Raw genomic sequence first — 20,063 nt, forward strand, 5'->3', positions numbered from 1 at the left:
AATTTAAACTTGTTGGTTTAGTTTTATTTAAACAAGTGAAAAAAAAATAGCGCTTTAAAAAAATTGTTCAGGCAGAGAGTGAGTAGAACAGAAGCATAAGGTATAAAAACTTTTTACTATTTTTATATAAGAAACATCAAAAAGAAAATAATATAAAAGCTTTAGTAATTAAGATGTTCATCGTAAATAATCTAGTGAGCACAGATATTCATTTTAAATGGTGTACTGTGCGCGGCGTTTGAAAACTTAGCGAGCCGCTTATTTAGTAGTGCGTATTATGTGCTTTGAAAAATTAAACTTAATAACTTTAGTTTAAAAACAAACAGAGTAAGCAAGCCGAGTTTATTGTTGAGAAGCTCAATTAGTTTGCGCCTACGTACTTATTACACAACAAGCAGTAAACAGAAATTTTTTATGCAGTAAAAATTAATCACAATAGTTTATTAAGCAGCTTAAAAATTGAGATGTCAATTGAAAAATACAATTTAAGTTTATACATTAAAATAAATAATTTTAAATGATAATTGTATGTTCGGACCAGCTAATACCTGTAGAAAATAGTTTTAATTTTATTATAATTATTAAAGAAAATTTATGCCTTATATAGTAAAAGTCTAATTTATTTAAGTTTGATATGCTAAATTTATACGATTTAAATGACTAATAGTACAAAAGTAAAAATTATGATATGTCAATATATTTTACGATTAAACAGCAACAGAAAAACAATGATTGTGGTAAACAAATGTAATTTTATTAATTAGTAAAAAGAACTTTGATCAAACTTATAAATAAGGAACAAAAATGTTTTTTTATAGTTTAAAAGCTAATTTCTTAAAAAGTTAACGACCTATAGAGTATAACTATTCGAAATATAAATTTAAAAGATTGTTAATAAAAGATCCTAGTAAAACAAGTTCACTGAAATATATAATAAAACAAATTATACAGTATCTTCTTTTATTGTACCGACATATGTTTCTGTGTGTTAACGAATTAACACACTTCAACTGAGTTCTGTAAAAAAAATAAATACTGTAAAAGAAAAAGAATACAAGCGGTAAATAAGTTTGAATTAGTTCTTCGTTTCATTCATGTAAGTAGTTAATATTAAGATTTGTTATTTTATTGTGAATTTTAGTTTACTTTACTTAATTTAGACTTAATAGTTACAAACATTACATAGTTTTATAACAATCAGATTTAACATTAAGTATTTTATCTATTACTTACCACTAAACTCTAAAAATCTGTAGAAATTATTTTTAATACAATGAACACATGTAAACGCCTACCTTAGACCATTCTTTTTTTTTACAGTATTTATTTTTTAACAGAACCCAGTTGAAGTGTGTTAATCCGTTAACACACAGAAACATATGTCAGTACAATAAAAGAAGATACTGTATAATTTGACCTATAGAGTATTAAAGTTATTTTAATAAGTAAAAGTAGCGTTTTTATACTAAACAATAATCAACAGAATAAAGTATAACTGTACGATGAAATATACTTTATAAGAATTTATTGAACGGACTATTTTTTGAATTTAATTAAATTGAAGTTTATTCGCATTAAACTATAAATTTTAAACACAAATTTATATATTCATTAATCTTATGAATGACTTGTTGAAGCTTTTAAAAGAAAAGCACACAATTATTTCCCAGATTAGTTAATTTATGATATAAAATGCATTTAGCTACGAGTTCAGGTTTACGCCAAATAGAGCGTTAACCACAAGCGCTAACTTAGCTGGATTAGCATTTTTTGCAATTATTTGAAATGTCCAAACTTTAGATCCAGTTATTTTCCTTATCTTTAAAGTTTACTTTTTTTTTTCTAGAGCAGTGGTCGTAAAGCTAATCAAAGTATGTGTACAGTACACCAAAATGCAAAAATTAAAATCGGTGCACCCCAAGGTCTAATCTTAATAAGTGCTGCTAGTGGTGTCATTACGTAAACACTTTTACTAATGCATTTATCCTTTAAAGTTTTAACTCAGTTTATATTTACATGCAAACCTTTTAACAACTAAAACTAAAATTTATCTTTTTATCTTCTTTTTCGTGAACCATTATAAATGGTTTACCTTGTTTGCACAATGATATTTTATTTATATGGCTTTGTCTTATATACATATCAATTGAACACATCTCCGCAATCACTACAAAATTCCCAGTACAGTACTCTTAAAATGTTTTTTTTAATATCTTTATGTCGCTTAAACTAGATAAATATTATAAGAAAAACTGGATTTTTTTTTGTAGTTTAAAAATTTTGTGCACCCCTAAACGAGTTTTGTGTACCTTAAAAGTTTCGTGCACCCAAAAATAAATTTTGTGCACACTAGTGTGTACCAGTTTACACCTTGACGACCACTGTTCTAGAGAACTCTCCTTTGACTTTAATTTAAAAAAAATCCATTGGATTGGGGTTTGAACTTTTGAGTTTGGACTTTTAGAAAAAAATGTTTTATTTGGAATTTTTACTTCAACGTTCAATTTTTAGCCAAAACATAAAACTTTTTTTCAGTTTTTATTTTATTAATATTCTTACTTTGCTGTGTTCTCAAAGGTCATTATTTTTTTTCAAATTTCAAATATTTTAATATTTAAATAATATATACAAATGTGCCCGTTTCTAAATTTCAAAAACCTTCAATTTTCTAACGGTCATTGATGCAAAAAAAAAACTTATTTTAATACACTTAATTATTACTATTTCAAATGGTTTACTCTTTTTTATCTAAACTGTTTTATGAAAGACATGACCCATGTACGTTTGACTAAAACTATCATTATTTGAACATGAAATCCTCCTTAAAATAAACATGAGGGATTTTATGTTCAAGCAATTACACGCTTAAACCGAATAAAAGGTTTAGTCAAAAATTCTTAATATTTTACGGTAGTATAAAGCCTAAAGGTAAACTTGCATTACCTTTTTACAATTGTATTTGTAACGATTTTTAAGTTTGATCAAGTTTATTTGCAAATTGTTGAACAACTTGTTTCTAACAGGTGCAGTGTGTGTACTTATTAAAGGTAGAATTTTTGATCCTCTAATAGAAGACAATTTTCATCGGTTTTAAAGTCTTCAAAAATTGCTTTTGTTTTAAGCGGCTCATTAAATAAAACTTTGATAAATTATCTTTACTCTGTTATCTATTTAGCACTATTTGAAGCTGCTTAAAAATGTTAAAATTGATTTCGTTTGTTAGTAAAACAAACAGTTAATTGACAAAAAAGAAAAAAAAGGGTGTGCCTAGATGGTTGTGTAAAATGTGCAAAACTTGACAGACCTATTCAAAAATTGAAGTATCAACAGATAGTTATAAAGAAACAAAAATACCTTTGTTGTTAAAAAGTTTAAAGAACGTCTTAAGTTAGAGAAATAAAAGTTGAAATTTTCTTTAATGCATAATTTTAGTTGATAGAATAACTTTTGTTGAAAAAATAGAAGACGCAGGTTTGAATATTCCGACATTTGAGGAGATTCAAAATAATACCGCGTTAAAACTTTAAAAAAAATGATTTATCATCAAGTTTTTAGTTTGTGAATCTTTATAATAATTGTATGAATACGTACTTTATAGTATTGTTTATATAAGATTGAATAATTTATAAATAAAACTAAAAATGTGTATACACTTTTAGGTCCAAATGAAAACCACCGGTTGTTTTTAACCAATCCATTTAAACATGGTGTGTAAAACAGATAGGATGCAGCGCTAATCTGAGAAAAAGGTGGTACCATCTTTTGTGCTAAACTAAGCTCAAAGACGCTAAAATATTTGGTCCTAAGACCTAATGCACGAAGAACCATTCAGTTATCGAGTCGCATACCTGTTGGATACCTTTTAACGTCTTGTCCATGACATAGTTCTTGTTCCGGCTGAAGATGAAGCTTATTTTTGTCCATTGTGCAAAATCGACTTATCAACAAAGACTTTGAAAATAATGAAACATTTAGCTATTGAAATGATAAATTTTATTTCGTGTTAAATTTAGTTCTGTTCGTATCAATAAAATATTGAACAGTGATTTATTTAGAATATGAAAAGCTAATATATACTAACAAAATATATGATAAAAATTTGACTGTTAGCTATAAAAATTAAAAAGTTTACGATAAAAACAAAGGTTTATAATATATATAAGTCAATTTCGTATCTTAACGAATTATCAATAGCATGGAATAGTTTCGGAAGTCTTATAATTGTTTTAGTGACATTAGAATTTTTTCTTTTTTTTCTTTAACGTATTATTGTGTACGTATGTGGTGTACGACTCAACAACCGAAAGGTTCCTTTGTACGCTAAGTCCTTAGACCAAACTTTTTGAGCGTTTTTTTTTTTATTGTTCAATAAACAATATGTATTGTTGAGTACGATCCAAAACTTTGTGTAAAATTACAAAGCAAAAAACTAGCTTCTTGTACCTTTATTTAACTTTCAAAGTTTCACGGGGTCCGGTAGACCCCAAATTATTTGTTTTTTTATTTATTGAATCTCAGAGTACAATAAAAAAACGTCTAATAAATTACAAAGCAAAAAACTAAAGTCCTGTACTATACATTCAAAGTTTTACTGGGTCCGTTGACCCAAAAAAGTTTCAATTTTTTTTTTAACGTACCATTGTTGAGTACGATCCAAAACTGTGTATCAAACTACAAAGCAAAAAACTAACATCTTGTACCCTAATTCAACTTTAAAAGATTCAAGGGGTCCGGTTCACCCCAAAGAATTTAAATATTTTTCAATGTACTATCGTTGAGTTCGATCCAAAGCTGTATAGAAAAATTACAAAACCAAAAAACTAACGTCTTGTACTCTAACTAACGTTTATCGAGCCTTACAAATACGGTAGTGTAGTGAAATAAATAAAGAAACTTTTGTATGATGTTATAAATGCGTGCAACTGTTGCAGTGTAGAGTTTTGACTGTTAGTTATAAGAACTTAAAAAGTTACAGTGGATACAAAAATTAATACTTTAAATAAGTGAGTTGCTTAGTTTTTTTGATTTATGTAGAAAGTAGTTTTATGTTAAAGAAAGTTGTTTAATTAAACAATACTATTCATCTGATTCTCTAAGCATTCACTATTTTTGCAAATTATTTAACACTATATAAAACTTTATGACTAGTAAAGTTTTGCGTTACTATAACAAATTGTTTGTATATTATTTTTAGAGTTTGAAGTAATAGTATTGTTATACTAAAACGGAATAACTAAACCTTGCCATTAATCTAGTTTTTATTATTTTTAGTTTTTGTATGTGTTTTTTAATCATTTGTTATTTTGATGCATTACTGTATTTATTATAGCTTTTTTAAACACTTTTAAATAACTAATAATCTAGTTTTCTCAAAAAATATTAAAATTAATATTCGCCAGCCGGCGCTGTTTTGGGTTACCCAGTTGGTTTACCTTCATTTAAAATTAAAAGTTTAAAATTTTTAAAGTTAGTCTAAAGAGATCAGTAATTTGTAAAGATTTTTTCAGTAATTTTCATTTATATATGCAAATGTGCAAAAATTTGTAAAAAAGACAATCATAGAACACAGGCATCAAACCAAACTTTCTCCCAAAAACTTACTTATTTCAATAGCTTAGTAACTTGTATACATATATCATTTACAGAGTCTAGTAAAACAAAAATACTAAATAGTCCTAGGCCTAGCACACTACATGGCTTTAGTGATAATTTATGCTCAACTTTAGATATTTTTAAGATGAACTTGTGTATTTAAAAATAAAATTCATAAAACAGTGATGAATAAAACTAAAACTAATACTACTGTTATTTTAATTATAAGTGAGTTCTTCCCTTAAAATGAAATTTTTCTAAATACAAGACATTTTTATAATTCTGTAGTAACACAATAAAACTTTTAACATAATTTTTTCTTTACATATTGTTCAAGTTTTAAACCTACTTACTAGTTAAAACTAATAAAGTTTTCATTTTTTGAATTTTCAAAATTGTTTTATGATTTCAGGGTGGCTAGAGATTCAAAAAAAAAAAAGTCTTTGCTGTATTGTCGGAAGGAATTTTGTTGTATTAAATACTTAATGTTGATCGGTAGTTTGTTTTAACTAGAAATATTCTGCTATTCAAACTTTTCTGATTTTCTTATCCAACCTCACATGACAACTATGCATGAAAATAAGAATATCAAAATACTTATGTTGCTATACCAAATGAACAATGAACACATAATAAACGTTTGCTTGTTTTAAACTGAAATGTCGCACTGGAGTGAAAAAATGTTCTAGATTTTCCAAAGTTTCCAAAACTCAACAGTCACTTTTTAAAAATATACGTTTAAAGTTTAATTTCGTTTTGAAAATTTATCTTTACTTCCGAATAAACACACTTATATACTTTATTAAGTCAAATTTGTAATTTAATTTCGGTGCATGACCCTTCAAAAACAATTACATTATTACCTCATAAGCATTTTATTGTCAAACAAAATTCTTATGTTGTATTTGAAATTTAATCTGTTTAAATAACTTTTCACATATATTTGTATAGGTATTAGTTTCAATTTCAACTTCGTTTATGAAACATGTGTCCTAAAGTTTGTTTTTTGTTAGGGGATTAATACAAAAACTGAACATAACAAAATGCAGATGTTTTAAAAACTTATTTGATAAACTTTTTTAATTTACTTTTTTTTAGCTTTATAGTAATAGTTTATTGGACGACAAATAAAAAGCGATTAAAATATTTTTTCCTAGGACTTAGTGTTCAAAAAAACCTTTTGGTTATGAGTCTCATACCACATGGCTTAATGATAGAAAGTTCTTTCTCCACACCAATCCATTGACCATAGTTGTGAGCATTTACATTCTTCTTTCTTGTCCAGGACAAAATAATATATTCCATATAGTATATGTAAAAGTTTTTGAACAAAAACGTTATCTTAAATAAAAAACAAAATGAGTAGAGTGCTTACTCACTCATCTGCACTTCATTTATCTGGACACTCACTTATCTGGACAGTTTTAATCAAAAACAAACAAAAAAACTTATTTATTAAACACAAAATTTTTCTGTGATACAAATATTTAAGCTTTCATGCTGTAAAAAAATTTAAGTGTATTTTTAAATTCTGGAACTTAGTTTATTATTATTATGTATGATACTACTTAAGCTTACATCCAAACTTTATTCAAAGCTTGAGATAAGTTTACATATTCTTCATTTTGATTAGTTTTTTTTTGTTTAAAATTTTTATTTATTGTCTTTCAAACAAAATTAATCTTTTTTTAATTAAAAGTTAGGGCAGTAGGATTCACAAATGATGTATTTTACACTTGCTTGACCCTCAAAAAACAAACATTGTTGGAAAGGGTTAGTAAGTCTGATGTTTTTCAACTTAGAAAAAATAATTCAGTAAACTAACCTAAAATTAAGCTCTTATTATTTATCTTTTTATTATCTTTTACACATTGTTACTATTTGTTTTTACTATAAGGCTTTTATTATTTATTATGCATTGCATAATATACAGCAGCACACTTTTGCACAAAGGGACACTTTCGCACAAAGTGACACTTTTGCACAAGGAAATTTTGACATAGAGTCACTTTAGCACAAGGGGACTCTTTTGCACGGAGGGTCACTTTCGCACAGGTTGAAAAATATTTTAATTTTTTTTTATTTCTTAAGTTTATTTTATATTTTTTTGCTATCAGTTTTATCCCTAACCCTAACCCTCGGTTGGTAATTTTATTTATTTAATGTTTTATGTTTTTTATAAATTATCTTATATATTTTTTTTGTTTTCTTGTTTTATTTTGATTAATAGTTTTAATAGGTGTATATTTTTTTCCTATCACTGTTACCCCTAACTCTTTCCGGTGGTCTGTAACTTGTTTTACTTTTTTTAATAGTTTATTTTATCTAAATTTTTTTTTTGTAATATTTTTGTTTTTATTTTTGTTATCACTGTTACCACTAACCCTTACCCTCCGTTGGTAAATTATTTTTGTTTTATTTTATTAGTAAATATTTTTCTTTTTTTTTACTTTTGGTCAAAAATGACCCGTAGTGCAAAAGTAAATCTCCGTGCAAAGTGTCCTCTTGTGCTAAAGTCAGTCTTGTACAAAACTGACCACTTGTGCAAAAGTGACCCTGAGTTCAAAAGTGTCACCTTGTGCTAAAGTGAAGCTTGTGCAAAATGCAAAAGTGACCTTCCCACAGCAGTTATATTATTTTATGAATTTTTTTTTTTTTTTTTATCTGGAAAAATGTTTATCCAAACATGTTTACAAAACAATCTTGCCCAACATGTCTGGATAAGTGAATAAGCACTGTATTATGTATATCACTAGTTATTTAAAAACACTACTTTAACTTATTCATAGTGAAATTGCTAAAGTAGAAGGTTCGATAACAATTTATACTTGACCTAGCTAAGTAAGTACAATATATATAACTACAACAAAAACTATTTGAAAAGGATATACTCAAGTTTTTTAAAACTTTTTTTGTTGTTTGACTGCAATAACAAATTTTTTTAAATTTTTTTGTAAATTAAAAGTTTTGTAGAATAAATTTGATAGAAATTAGGCATGTAAACCTTATTAAAAAATGTCATGCTGTCCTCTTTAAATAAAATTTTCATAAGCAACAAGAAAAATTACTGTAGCAGCTAGCAGCCTCTAATTGTGCTTTTAAGTGTTTAGTTGTAATCATTGTAATAAACTCATGGGGAGTTTAGATCAAGATAAACCACCTTCACTAGTCTTATTCTTTTATTTTCAATTTTAACATAAATTTAAATTAGTAATAATACTTTAGGTAGTTTATATTGCTCTGCCTGCAGCTGCTAATTCAACATAATGCTTTGCCTGTAGTGTTATTTTTTTTAAAAGTTGATAGATGTTTTTTACCATCACTTTAGAAAATTCAGTATGAATCCTTGAAAATTGTTAAATCTTAAGTAAAAATCTACTAATTTTGATTATCATGGAAAGTTTTTATCATATTTTAAAACTTCAAAAAATATTTATAATTGATACAACTAGATATTTTTGTCAAATTAGAATATTTTGATTGTTTTCTAGATTTTTTAGAACTATGTTAAAACTGTTTTTACCCTTCTTGTTCTTACCCCTCAGCAACACAGTAGAGCTCTCACCTTACAAAGATGACATTTTGTTCCGAATCAACTGGCATCCATCTTCTACCAAACTGTCTGAAATCAAAGTAGGACCAGGTCAAAAACTTGATGCAAGTATGTGTGTTTATTTGAAACAAAAAGTGGTTTCAAAAAAAGGAATCTATACTAATGTTGCATATTTTTGTACAAAAAATATTAGGGATAAAATATCTAAATATATACTTCTAGTTTCCCTAAGTATTTTGAAAGTTTTTGAGTATTATAGAAAAACCTTGAAAAATTTAAAATTTGTGCTTACTATAGCTTAAATTTAATTTTTGGTAACTTTATATAAGCTTGTTTTTAATTTAAAATTTAATAGTTTTTGAATGACAATAAAGTGCTGAATTTTAAAATATGTTTAAGTTAGAAAAAAATTAAACTTTAAGTTTATTGAAATTTTTATTATAATTAAATTTAAATATTATTCTGATTAAAATTTCAATTGACAACCTCTAATAACAATATTTTTTTTTAATTAGATCAAGTTTTATATGAATAAAATAAGGTATAAGTAGTTCTATAATCAGATTTAGTCTACCTGTTTTTAAAAACTCTAAAAAAATATTTAAAAGTTGGTTTATTTTTATTATTCAATTTGTTAACCTAGTGCTATATGTAACAAAACTAGCTAATAAGTTCAATTTTATTCATAATGAGAATAACTCATGAAGTTGTGTTTATTTTAATTTATGTTTGAAATAAAAACTTGGTAACATGTCTAGCAATTTTGATGGGTATAATAACCAGTACAAGCTATATATAAATAATGTTAAAAGCAATAATGATATTTTATTTTTTGAAATTAAGAATTGCACTAGAAAAAAGCAAGAAAACTGGTATTTTATGTATCCTTCAATAAATTCAGTACTAATAGCATTTAAAAAAGATAAACTTGTATGTTTTATTTAATCATTACCTTTTATTTAAAAAATATAAACTTTTATTTTATAAAAATCGGTATTTAGGCATTAAGAATGAGTTAAAAATAAGTTTGATGCTTAGCAATATTCAAAATAGGAGTATAGCACAGCTTAAATAGTTTTAAGGCTAGTAACCTACAACATCGATAAAAAAAATTGTTAAAAATTTAATGTAACATTATAAAATTGCAATTGACAACATTTTTGATTTAATGGAAAGTTTTAAGTAAATAAGGTTCATCTAAGCACAGTCATGCAGTGAACTATAATAAGCTTTGAACTTCAAATAGGAACTGGTCTTTAAGAGATTTTTTATAAGTATTACAACAATACATATATTTTTATACAAAACTGTTTTTTTATTACAAATAAGTTATTTAAAAATTTTTATAATATCATTATTGCAAGTTTAAATTTTAATAAACAGTCATAATCATATAAAATTAAAAAAATATAAATTCTATTATCTTTTTGTGTTTCAAGAAAAGTAAAAAAAAAAATAACTGTTTTATGCTTTTTATATAATAAGAATTTACAGAATATAGAAAACATATATAATTCAATAATAATATTAATTTTCTATTTTTTTGAAGTTTCAAAATAACCTAGTTTTACCATGTAAGTAATCTAGGTTTAACCATGTAGCAAAACATTTTTGTTTTCTGTAACTTAAAGTCTACTAACTTTGATATGAAAATTTATGTTTTGTTTAGTTTAAGTATTTTCTTTATTAAATCTTTTGGTTATTTTAATAGTTAATCTTACAGTAATGTAATAAATGTTATTGTTTTTTTTTTAATTTCTTGTTTTCAATCCACTGTCAGTCCACCCTATAAAAAAAAAATAATAGTAAAAACATAAATGACAGTTTTTTAGTTATTTCTATTATAAATAAGTTGTAAGATGCATATAAGTAATTAGTGAATTACTAAATACACAAAATTAGGATCTGGCCAAATCACTGTGTTTTTTTATATTGAGATTTTTATTGCTCTTTATCATAAACTCTAGAAAGTCTAGTGTAAATTTCAAAATAAATTGTGTATTCTAAAATAAATTTCGTAAACATAAGTGTGGTGATGGGTACTTTTTTTTAATTTGTTTTAAATTTTTTCATTTATCAAAGGGGTGGAAAAGTGTTTAGTCAATAGAATGATTTTAAAGAAAAGCCTTTAAGGGACCGTCTATATGAAAGTCAATTTTAAGACCGCACAACTTAAAAAATAAAAAGAAATATTTTCAATGTTTAGAAATTTATTTGTTGTTGGATGATATATGACAAATTATTGGTCTACTGGATCCACAAAATAAGGATATGACTAGAAAAAGATCTGGATCTATTTTTGAAACTTGAAAGTAGCCGGTTCAGGATCAGTTTTTAAAATTAAGATTCTGCCGAAACTAAATTCAAATTAGTCTTTTAAATAAGAATTTGGCCGGAATTAGATCTAAAACTTCATACAGTTTTTACCTGATTGTTTAACAGTCAAAAAAGTTAGCTTTGATGCTAAAAATAAATGTTTTTGAGCTTATTTGAGGTTTTAGACATTTTCATGCTTATAATTTTAATAGTGTATAGTTTTCTTACAATATTAGTTTTCTAGTTTCTTAAAATGTTTTCAAACATCAAAGTTGCAAAACCTTTCAAAATGTGTAAAATAGACTTTTTAAATTGTTAAAAAACGATACTAAACATAAACAATTTTTTTTTGGTTTCAAATATTTATGTATATAATAATGTTTCACTTTATTTGATATAAGCAGTTATGATTTAACTCTAAGCTAAAACAAACAACGATGTAGACATCAAGGTCTTAATTATATAAGCTATATTAAAAATTATTAAAATTGTTAAATTTAAACACTGAAAATTTAAGATATAATTGTTAAATATGTTTGTTACAATTAAAAACAAAAATAAAAACAAAAAAGTTAATAGTAGTTTATATTTTCTATTTACTAAGCACCAACATATTCTGAGGACACAGAAATAACTTAAAAATAATATAACTTGATTTAGTGTTGAAAAAAAGGTTAAAAAATAAATTAAAACAAAATTTCAAAATTTCAAGTCATTAAACAATTCTATTAAACAATCAATGTTGACAGATAATTCATACAAAATGAAGACCTCATTAAAAGAGGAATATTCATGCACTTTGCCATCCTTGGTTGACTCAGATGATGAAAAAGAAGACAATAAAGTTTCAACTGACCATCGACCACAAAATCTGCTTGCTCCTTTGTTTAAAAAAAGTTTTTGCTTTTAGCTATAAATTGTAGTTCTTATGGTTTTTTTAGATGCACAACTATGCGAATTCTGTCAAGTCAAGTTTTAATAATTCTGAGTTATTTATCTCTCGAAAAAAACACATCATAATATTATTAATTAGACATACATGAATACTTTATATTTTTTAGAATTTTAGAATTTTTCAAGATGTGCGTAAAATAAGTTTTTAAAACTTATTAAAATATAGTAATTTTTTGTAGTTATTAGTTCTGTGTTTTGTAAATGTTTTTTACCATCATAGTTTTATTATATAGACCTACAAAAGAATTAAAAAAAAAAATATATATATTCTTTGTGAAGGGTAACCACTTAAATATTTCTTAAGAAATTAAATTGTCAGATTTTGAATTGTTCTGAACCGGTTTTGTTTGTGATTAAAAAAAAATTAATCAGCAATATCAACTTACTTCATTTAAAAAACTAAATTAAGCAAAAAGATGTCAACCAATTATTTTATTTTCATATATTTCAATAAACCAGGATCAAACTTTGTTTGTGCAGAGTTTTTTTATAAAAAAAGCTAACTTTATTTGAAATAGCAGCTGATTTTTTTATTTTTATAAAACTTCCACGCGTTTTTACACACAACTTTTAATTATATATTTGCAAACCCATTCGCACAGCTGCCTGCGCGCAGAGGCTGGAAGCTTACTGGTCGTACGAGGTGTGTCACGGCAAGCACGTCAAGCAGTACCACGAGGAGAAGGTCAGAAGTTTCAGCAAGACCCTGCCCAAGCCCTACGTTTCGGACGGCGGAGGCAAAGTGCTGAGTTGTAACAATATAAATAAAAGTTAAAGTATACAACTGTGTTCTGAACAGTTCGTGATTTAAATATAAGTGTGCTCTTATTCTCTCAGAGTACTAGACTTGCATAAAGTACAAAATGCGAAAAAAGTTATTTAAACTTTTGCTTTTTCCGAAAATAAATTCTTTTCTTGGTCAAGGCTTTAAATATCTGCAAAATGAAGTTCTTCGTTAGCTCGAAATTCAGATAATAAATTACTTAAGGCTGACACTAAACTTAAATTTATTATGTTTAAGTTAGTTGTATATACACAAATACATTTGTAACTATTAAAAAAAAATTTAAGAGCTATCTCAAAACAAAAAAAAAAGGTTTTTAAAGTTATGTGTTTTGTACGTTACAAGTTTTAAAAATAAGTTCTTTTGCATTTACTCTTTTTGACTCAGTTAGATAATAAAACTATAATAAAATTAATTTTGCTGGTATTCAAAAAGAAAATTTAAATGCATTAACATAGTACGAAACCATAATAAGTTATATTCTTAGTAGATAAACACTAGTGAGCAAAGTAAAATTGACAAGCGAATAAAAGTCTTTACAGGTGTTAAGTTTATTCGACAGTTAAGAAATATTCAAATATACAACACAGTTTTAAAACATTCAAATTTATTGTTACAATATACGTTATGTGCAACAGGTGACGTACGAGTCAACCAAGGAGGACAACACGCTGATCATGAAAACAGAGTACATGCTCGGACACTTCGAGGGGCTGGTCGATGCAGAAGGGGTGTTGGTTGAGCCCAAGCCGAAGGAGTACGAGACGAGAGAAGAAGTGCCCACGATCAAGATAGACGGCGTGGGCAGGCCGTACTTTGCGGTCAACTATACTTTGGGCACGGCTTGCGACCTTAAACCTGGTGCGTTGGTTTGTTCTTTCATTATTTTTGTATTTAAAAAAAATTGTATGTAATAGATTTATGTCTGTCTGACTTTTTCTAACAAAACACTTTACTTCAATCATAAAGTAAATATTTTTTTTTAAATATAATGTTTAATTTAATGACTAGTACTGTATTTAAGTTTTTGTTTTTTGGACTACGATTAAAATGAGATATTTTGTCAAACTTTTATTTTATCTGCTTTTGGTATTTATTTATGTGTTGTTGTGCTATTTTCAAATTGAAATGCATTCAACAATGATAGGAACGAAACGAAGAACTCGGGTGTTGTATGTTTGCAGTGGCAGCAGCAACTGGTTTCAATTGTCTGCAGTCACTGAAGTTTCAACTTGTGAGTACGAAATTATATTTCACTCGCCACTGCTGTGCAAAAACCCGTTCTTTAAGACAGTTGAAAAACAGGTTTGTTTTGTAGTTTTTATAAGTTTGTATATTTAATAGTTTATGTCCTTAGCTAAGTAACAAAACAAAATTATATTAACAGGTTTAGGTTAGTAAAAACCTAATAACATATGTTGTCACCACACTTGTATACTTTTTCTCGCCTTTATTTGTAAAACACTCACTTTTGTTCCCAGGTGAACAAGATCCAGTGCATTGCGGAAGAGGGGTCTCCGAAGAAGCCTCACCGCCTGATGGTGCAGGAGAGCAAATTGCTGCACCCCAACTCGGAGAAAATGATCCAGAAGCTGCTCTCGCAGGCCATCGTCATCGACGACACCCCGGGTGGAACGCCCTTCACCATAGAAGACCTCGAGAAAGGAAAAATTAAAATTGATATTTTAGGTTTGAAGGTTTTAGTTTGTTGCGGCTTTACAAGGTGATTTTTCTTTATCTGTGGAAACGTGCTTAGCTGGTTTTGAAGTTTTTTTCAATTTTAAAAAAGATGACTAATTAGTATTTGAAGTAAAACTATTGGCACTGCAGTAGAACAAAAGTTTATTTTGTTTAATTTCAATATAAGCTTTAATGATCTATAGCAACTGACTCAAATATATAAAATTTTGATCACAGATGTTGACAATGAAAATCTTGAAGATTTGGATCCCGACACTTCACCAGCCGTGAACTTGCAGAAGAAACAACCAATTAAAATGGATGGTCACAATAACAAACCAATCACGACAAGTAAACACCAGAACGTTGACAGGAAAGCAATTCAGGAGTTCTTAAGAGGAACTTTTTGTTTCAAGGTTCAAAAAGTAGTAATTTTTTTAAAACTAAGTAGTAAGTAATAAATGTTTTTTCGTTTTAAGAACTTTTATGTGATTGATTAAAAAAAAATAGTATTGTTTTAACTAGTGATCTGCCAGATCCTAACATTTGGATTCGGATCGTGCCGGATAATGCGTTTTTTGGATTCGGATTCTGACATGGTCAGATCTTAATTTGAAAAGATTATCTGGAATCGGATCCGGATTCGGACCTGGCCATATAAAAAATATCCGGATCCTGTTTTGAAAATATTAATTGGGTCCAGCTAAATCGTAATGTTATGGATCCAATAGGTCACTTAAAACACTTGATTCATTTTAAATTTTTCCGCTAAAAAAGGTAAATGACATATTTGAGGGTTTTGAATATTCTACTACATAAACTTAAGTTCATGGTGAAGAGCAAAAAAAGGTCTTATGCGTATTTTAGGGTTGTTTTTTAACTTAAATTAGACATTACGGCAAACTTGGAGAGGTTTAAAAGATTCACCCGGATCCAAATTTAAAAATTAGTTTGAGATTTGGATAATTTATAATTTCAAATTAAGATTTGGATCCGCCCGGATAGTAATTTTTGGATCCAGTAGATCACTAGTTTTAAGAGGTTAAACTAATCAAGAAGTATGATTTATTTTTACATTCTTATAAACTTTATTTATTAAAAGAGAAAATTATAGAAAACAGTATGAATGATTAATTTCTGAATAAGCAAGAGCCAGAAATTTTATTACTAAATTTTTTTTATAGCATTGCAAAAGTTTTTAATTTTTCTCTGAATTACTAAAATTAGTTAAGGCAATTTTGATAGTATCTATAGAAGAATAATTACGTATTTGTTGTAGTTGTCATTAGTAGTTTTAATACTTTCCTCGTATAAATGTACCATTTAAAAAAATATTATAAATAAAGAGTTTTTGTGTTTTTCCATATTTTTTAAATCAAGCTTATCTGATTATGCTTAGTATTATTTGTTTAAAAATGATAATAACACTTAATCGATATTTAAATGACACTTTTATTAGTATAGTTTTGGCTAGCACTAGCTTGTTCTTTTGAAGGCTTTTTGAAAAATTAAAACTGATTCAGGTCAATTTATATATCAATTTTTTAATATCTGGCTAGTTTTTTTGTTTTTATGAAGTTGAGTCTAGTTTCAATATGTACTTGATTATTTTATTTGTCATTTATGTTTAGTTTGAAAGTTTGTTTTAAAATAATATTTTTGATCTTATGGTCACCACTTTGAAAAAGTTTTTATTCTTATTCATCTTAACTTTAACTCAAAAACTTAGTTTTTTTTAAAGAATATCATTTACTGTATAAAAGCTATAATATTAAATATCAGCTTCTAATCAAACAATTTGCCTTAATTCTAATCTTGCTCTTAACATTATTTCTTTGCATAGCTTGTTGAGCTTCTTAAACCCATGCATACCAATAATGTTTTAACTTTGAAATAAACTTTTCTCCAAGCAAAGTATTTAAAAACAAATAACATCAACGCATACGTATTTTACGGTAAAGTTTAACCATAATAGTTTTCATTATTTTTTCTGAAGTTTTTTTTTAACCGCAGGGTGGCACTGGTTGGTGGAGGTTCGAGTTCTGCTACGGCAAGCACGTCATCCAGTACCACGACGAAAAGCCCGCCAAAAAAGGGGGAAGTCCCTCCAAGAGAACCACCATAACGCTGGGAAGGTGGGACCGGGAGGCGCACAAGAAGTGGGTGGGGAGCGGCAAAGACCCGGTGATGTGGAAGAGGACGTCTGGCGGGGAGAAGGAGAAGGTCGGGGTGCAGCAGCTGTACGTTGGCGGGGAATATTGCGAGGATAGCAAAAGCAACAGACAAGTCGTCGTGAGTTGAGTTTTCAATTGTTTGTTTTGAGTAGCTTTATAAGATTTTAAGAAGCCAACTGTTGTGTGAAAAGTCAAGAATAAACAAACAAGGTCAACTTTGATTCAGTTTAGAAAAAAAATTAAAGTTTAATTCTATTAAATCAAAACTTGCAAAATACAACAAATGCTTACTTGAAATATAATGAGTGAGATGTTTTAATGTTTATTACTACATGCGGTAATCAGGTGAGCATGAAGTGCCGGAGGGATTCATCGGTGAACGCGGTTATCATTTACTTGAGGGAGCCTTCCACTTGCTCGTACCACCTGACGTTGGAAAGCGGAATTATTTGCGAGCTGCTGGACAACGTGGACGAAGACGGCTTGTTTCATCTTTGAATTGTAAAAATTTATATTCATGTTGAAAATTAACACTTGAAAGTTAATACAAACGGTTTCATGTTTTGTTTTAAACTAAGTTTGTTTTATTAATTTTGGTTTTAAGTTTTACTATCTTTTACACATACTGCAATAGATTTAAACAATTGTTTTTATTAAAAAAAAATTTCACTTCTACATTATTTCCAGTATATTGTATGTAGAAAAGATACAAAGTGAATGTACGAAAGTACAGTTTTAACTCTTCCAAAATATTTGCCAATGTTAACAAACTTGTATATGGGTTTGGCATTTTTAAATTTTATTTACTTTGCTAAAAACAAAAAATAAAAAATTTTATTATATTATATGTATATTTTTTTAAATCTTATTTGATTAGTTTGAAGAAGACTAATTTTTATTTCTAATTTGTAAAGTTAATTATAACAAAAACTAATTATTGTTGAAAACTTATAAAACATAATTTATTATATCTCAATCAAACTTGCATTATTTTTCTTTATTTTTTTATACAAAATTTTATTAAAATTATTGTAAAAAAGTATTATTTTAGTTTTAAAAGTTTGAAGGTGTTTTTTATGTGATATTAAGTTATTTTTTATTCTTGATTAGTTCTAAAGTATAAATTAAATTCAAATATATATATTTTTATATTGTTTGTTGCTTATCAAAAAAGCCTCAATTGATCAATTTAAATTTTCTTGCAGTTTTTTGGTGTTTAATTTCTATTTTTTTAATTTCTTCAACTTACTGTGTTCGCCATACTATTATTTCTAAATGAAGAAAATCATGGTGTTGTTTTTAGTAACTTTTGTGATTAATATCATCTCAACAATTGTTTTTTTAAATACGATTTTACTACTGGTTTCTTATACCATGTCAAATGCAATTATTGCTAGTTTAATGTAATGTCTTCTAAGTAAATAGTTTGAAACATAAATTTAAACTTTATAAAGTATAATTCTTTTTATAGGTAATTTACGTAAACTATTAAAATACAATCTTAAGATTATCTAAGTACATGGTAACATAAAATAAGCACTTAAACTAGTAGTAGGGTATCGAACCCCTTTTTTACATAATACTACTTTCTATCGTAACACTTTTACACTAAGTCGTAGCGATAACTTATTATTTTTGCAAACATGTTAAACAAATTTGACATGAATATTTACTTTAAGACCTTATTAAACTTGTATATTTTGTTTTCAACAATTTCAAACAGCATTTACTTTGTGCGTACTCTTTTACCGAAAGGATAACAATTTTCTTATTTATATACAGCTCACAAGAGAAATTGCCGAGTTTTCCAATTTAGCTAAAAATTAATGTTTTTAAATAAAAAATTTTAATATTTTTGTACACAAAAACACTAAAATAGTGTTTCTTATTTACTTTACAAAAACTTAATTGACAAAATAACTATTCATTTACTTATATTTAACAGATGAAGCAATAAAACATTCAGCATTTTATAAACAAAAGTATCATTTTTTAAACTATAAAGTATTTTTTTTAACAAAATCAATTACAAAAAGGAACTAATTATAAAGGTTTTAACTAGAAAATGAGTAAACTTTGTAATATTAAATCATAAATTAAGTACTCTTTTCAAATAAAATGAAGTATTTAAAACTAATAAAAACATACTTCTTAAAGATGAACTGATGATATGCAGTAATATAATACAGCAATTAAAAGAAAAAGGTTTTTTTAGAATCGCTAAGTTTTTAAAATGCATCGTTTATTGTTATTTTGAAATAATATTCATTCCTGTCAAACAATAAAAGTATAATTTGGCTTAAGTTTATTCTTATAATTTCAGAAATTCAGATTATGCTATTATTTTATAACTAAAACAGTTTTTAAAGTTTGCTCAGATGTAAAAAGATTTTGAAATTTATTCAAATGAAGCTCGATTAAAAATTTAATATTTTTATTCTAATTCAAAATTGTAATTTTTGAAAAGTGACTAGCTTAATAGTTTTATGTTTTTGTTAAATCGTTTTTTAACACTTAGATTGTTTTAGAAAACAAATTACTTTGCCATTGTTCTTTTAAGTGTTATCTTTTAAAGAGTTGTTGTAGTTTTAAAGATATTTAAAATTTTATATATACTGCGAAATGAGTACAATTTTTTTCCTAGTGTTATATACCAATACTTATGCAGCTTTAAAACAAACTTTCAAAAGTATAATGTTTTAGTCTACTGATAAAATAAATTTTCTATTACTTATGTAGTTAAATCTACGTAAATCTATAAATTTTTTTTTATTATTTATTATATTCAATTTTTATTATTTATGCATTTTTAATAACTTTTAATGTTAATTTTGAGTTTTTAGTGCAATGTATTTTTTTAATTAAGTCATGTATAATTTGTTATCATAACTATACGATTTTTATTAAAATTAGAATTTTATAAATATTAGTTACTGTAAATTAGTGACAGTACAAATAACTTTGTCATATTTTTTTCTGTCTTGGATAAGGCGTTAGAAGGTATACGTGG

At 26.5% G+C, this 20,063-nt stretch overlaps 1 protein-coding gene across 2 annotated transcripts; it reads left to right on the forward strand.

Annotated features, from left to right (window-relative positions):
• The first annotated feature begins 7,297 nt into the window (after positions 1–7,297).
• LOC145843884 (endoplasmic reticulum lectin 1-like) lies at positions 7,298–18,023 on the forward strand. Of its 2 annotated transcripts, XM_082951148.1 has the most exons (10): positions 7,298–7,365; positions 9,138–9,253; positions 12,211–12,357; positions 13,018–13,157; positions 13,838–14,060; positions 14,347–14,504; positions 14,681–14,888; positions 15,117–15,295; positions 16,893–17,171; positions 17,399–18,023. In XM_082951148.1, exons 3-10 carry the CDS (start codon positions 12,225–12,227, stop codon positions 17,549–17,551), a joined length of 1,473 nt encoding a protein of 490 aa, XP_082807274.1. In that variant the 5' UTR covers positions 7,298–7,365; positions 9,138–9,253; positions 12,211–12,224; the 3' UTR covers positions 17,552–18,023. The 2 variants fall into 2 exon arrangements, with proteins under 2 accessions (XP_082807274.1, XP_082807272.1); XM_082951146.1 differs by lacking the exon at positions 7,298–7,365 and having other exon boundaries at positions 9,088–9,253.
• Positions 18,024–20,063: the final 2,040 nt, after the last annotated feature.

The sequence above is a fragment of the Thalia democratica genome, chromosome 9 (genome assembly GCF_965202585.1).
Source record: "Thalia democratica chromosome 9, ktThaDemo2.hap1.1, whole genome shotgun sequence".
In the NCBI taxonomy this organism is placed as follows: domain Eukaryota; kingdom Metazoa; phylum Chordata; class Thaliacea; order Salpida; family Salpidae; genus Thalia; species Thalia democratica.

Coding starts and splice junctions, on each gene's coding strand:
- LOC145843884 (XM_082951146.1), top strand. CDS start 9,097: ATGTTAAAACTGTTTTTACCCTTCTTGTTCTTACCCCTCAGCAACACA. Junction 14,505..14,680: donor TTAAGACAGTTGAAAAACAG/GTTTGTTTTGTA, acceptor TTTTGTTCCCAG/GTGAACAAGATCCAGTGCAT. Junction 14,889..15,116: donor AATTAAAATTGATATTTTAG/GTTTGAAGGTTT, acceptor TTTTGATCACAG/ATGTTGACAATGAAAATCTT.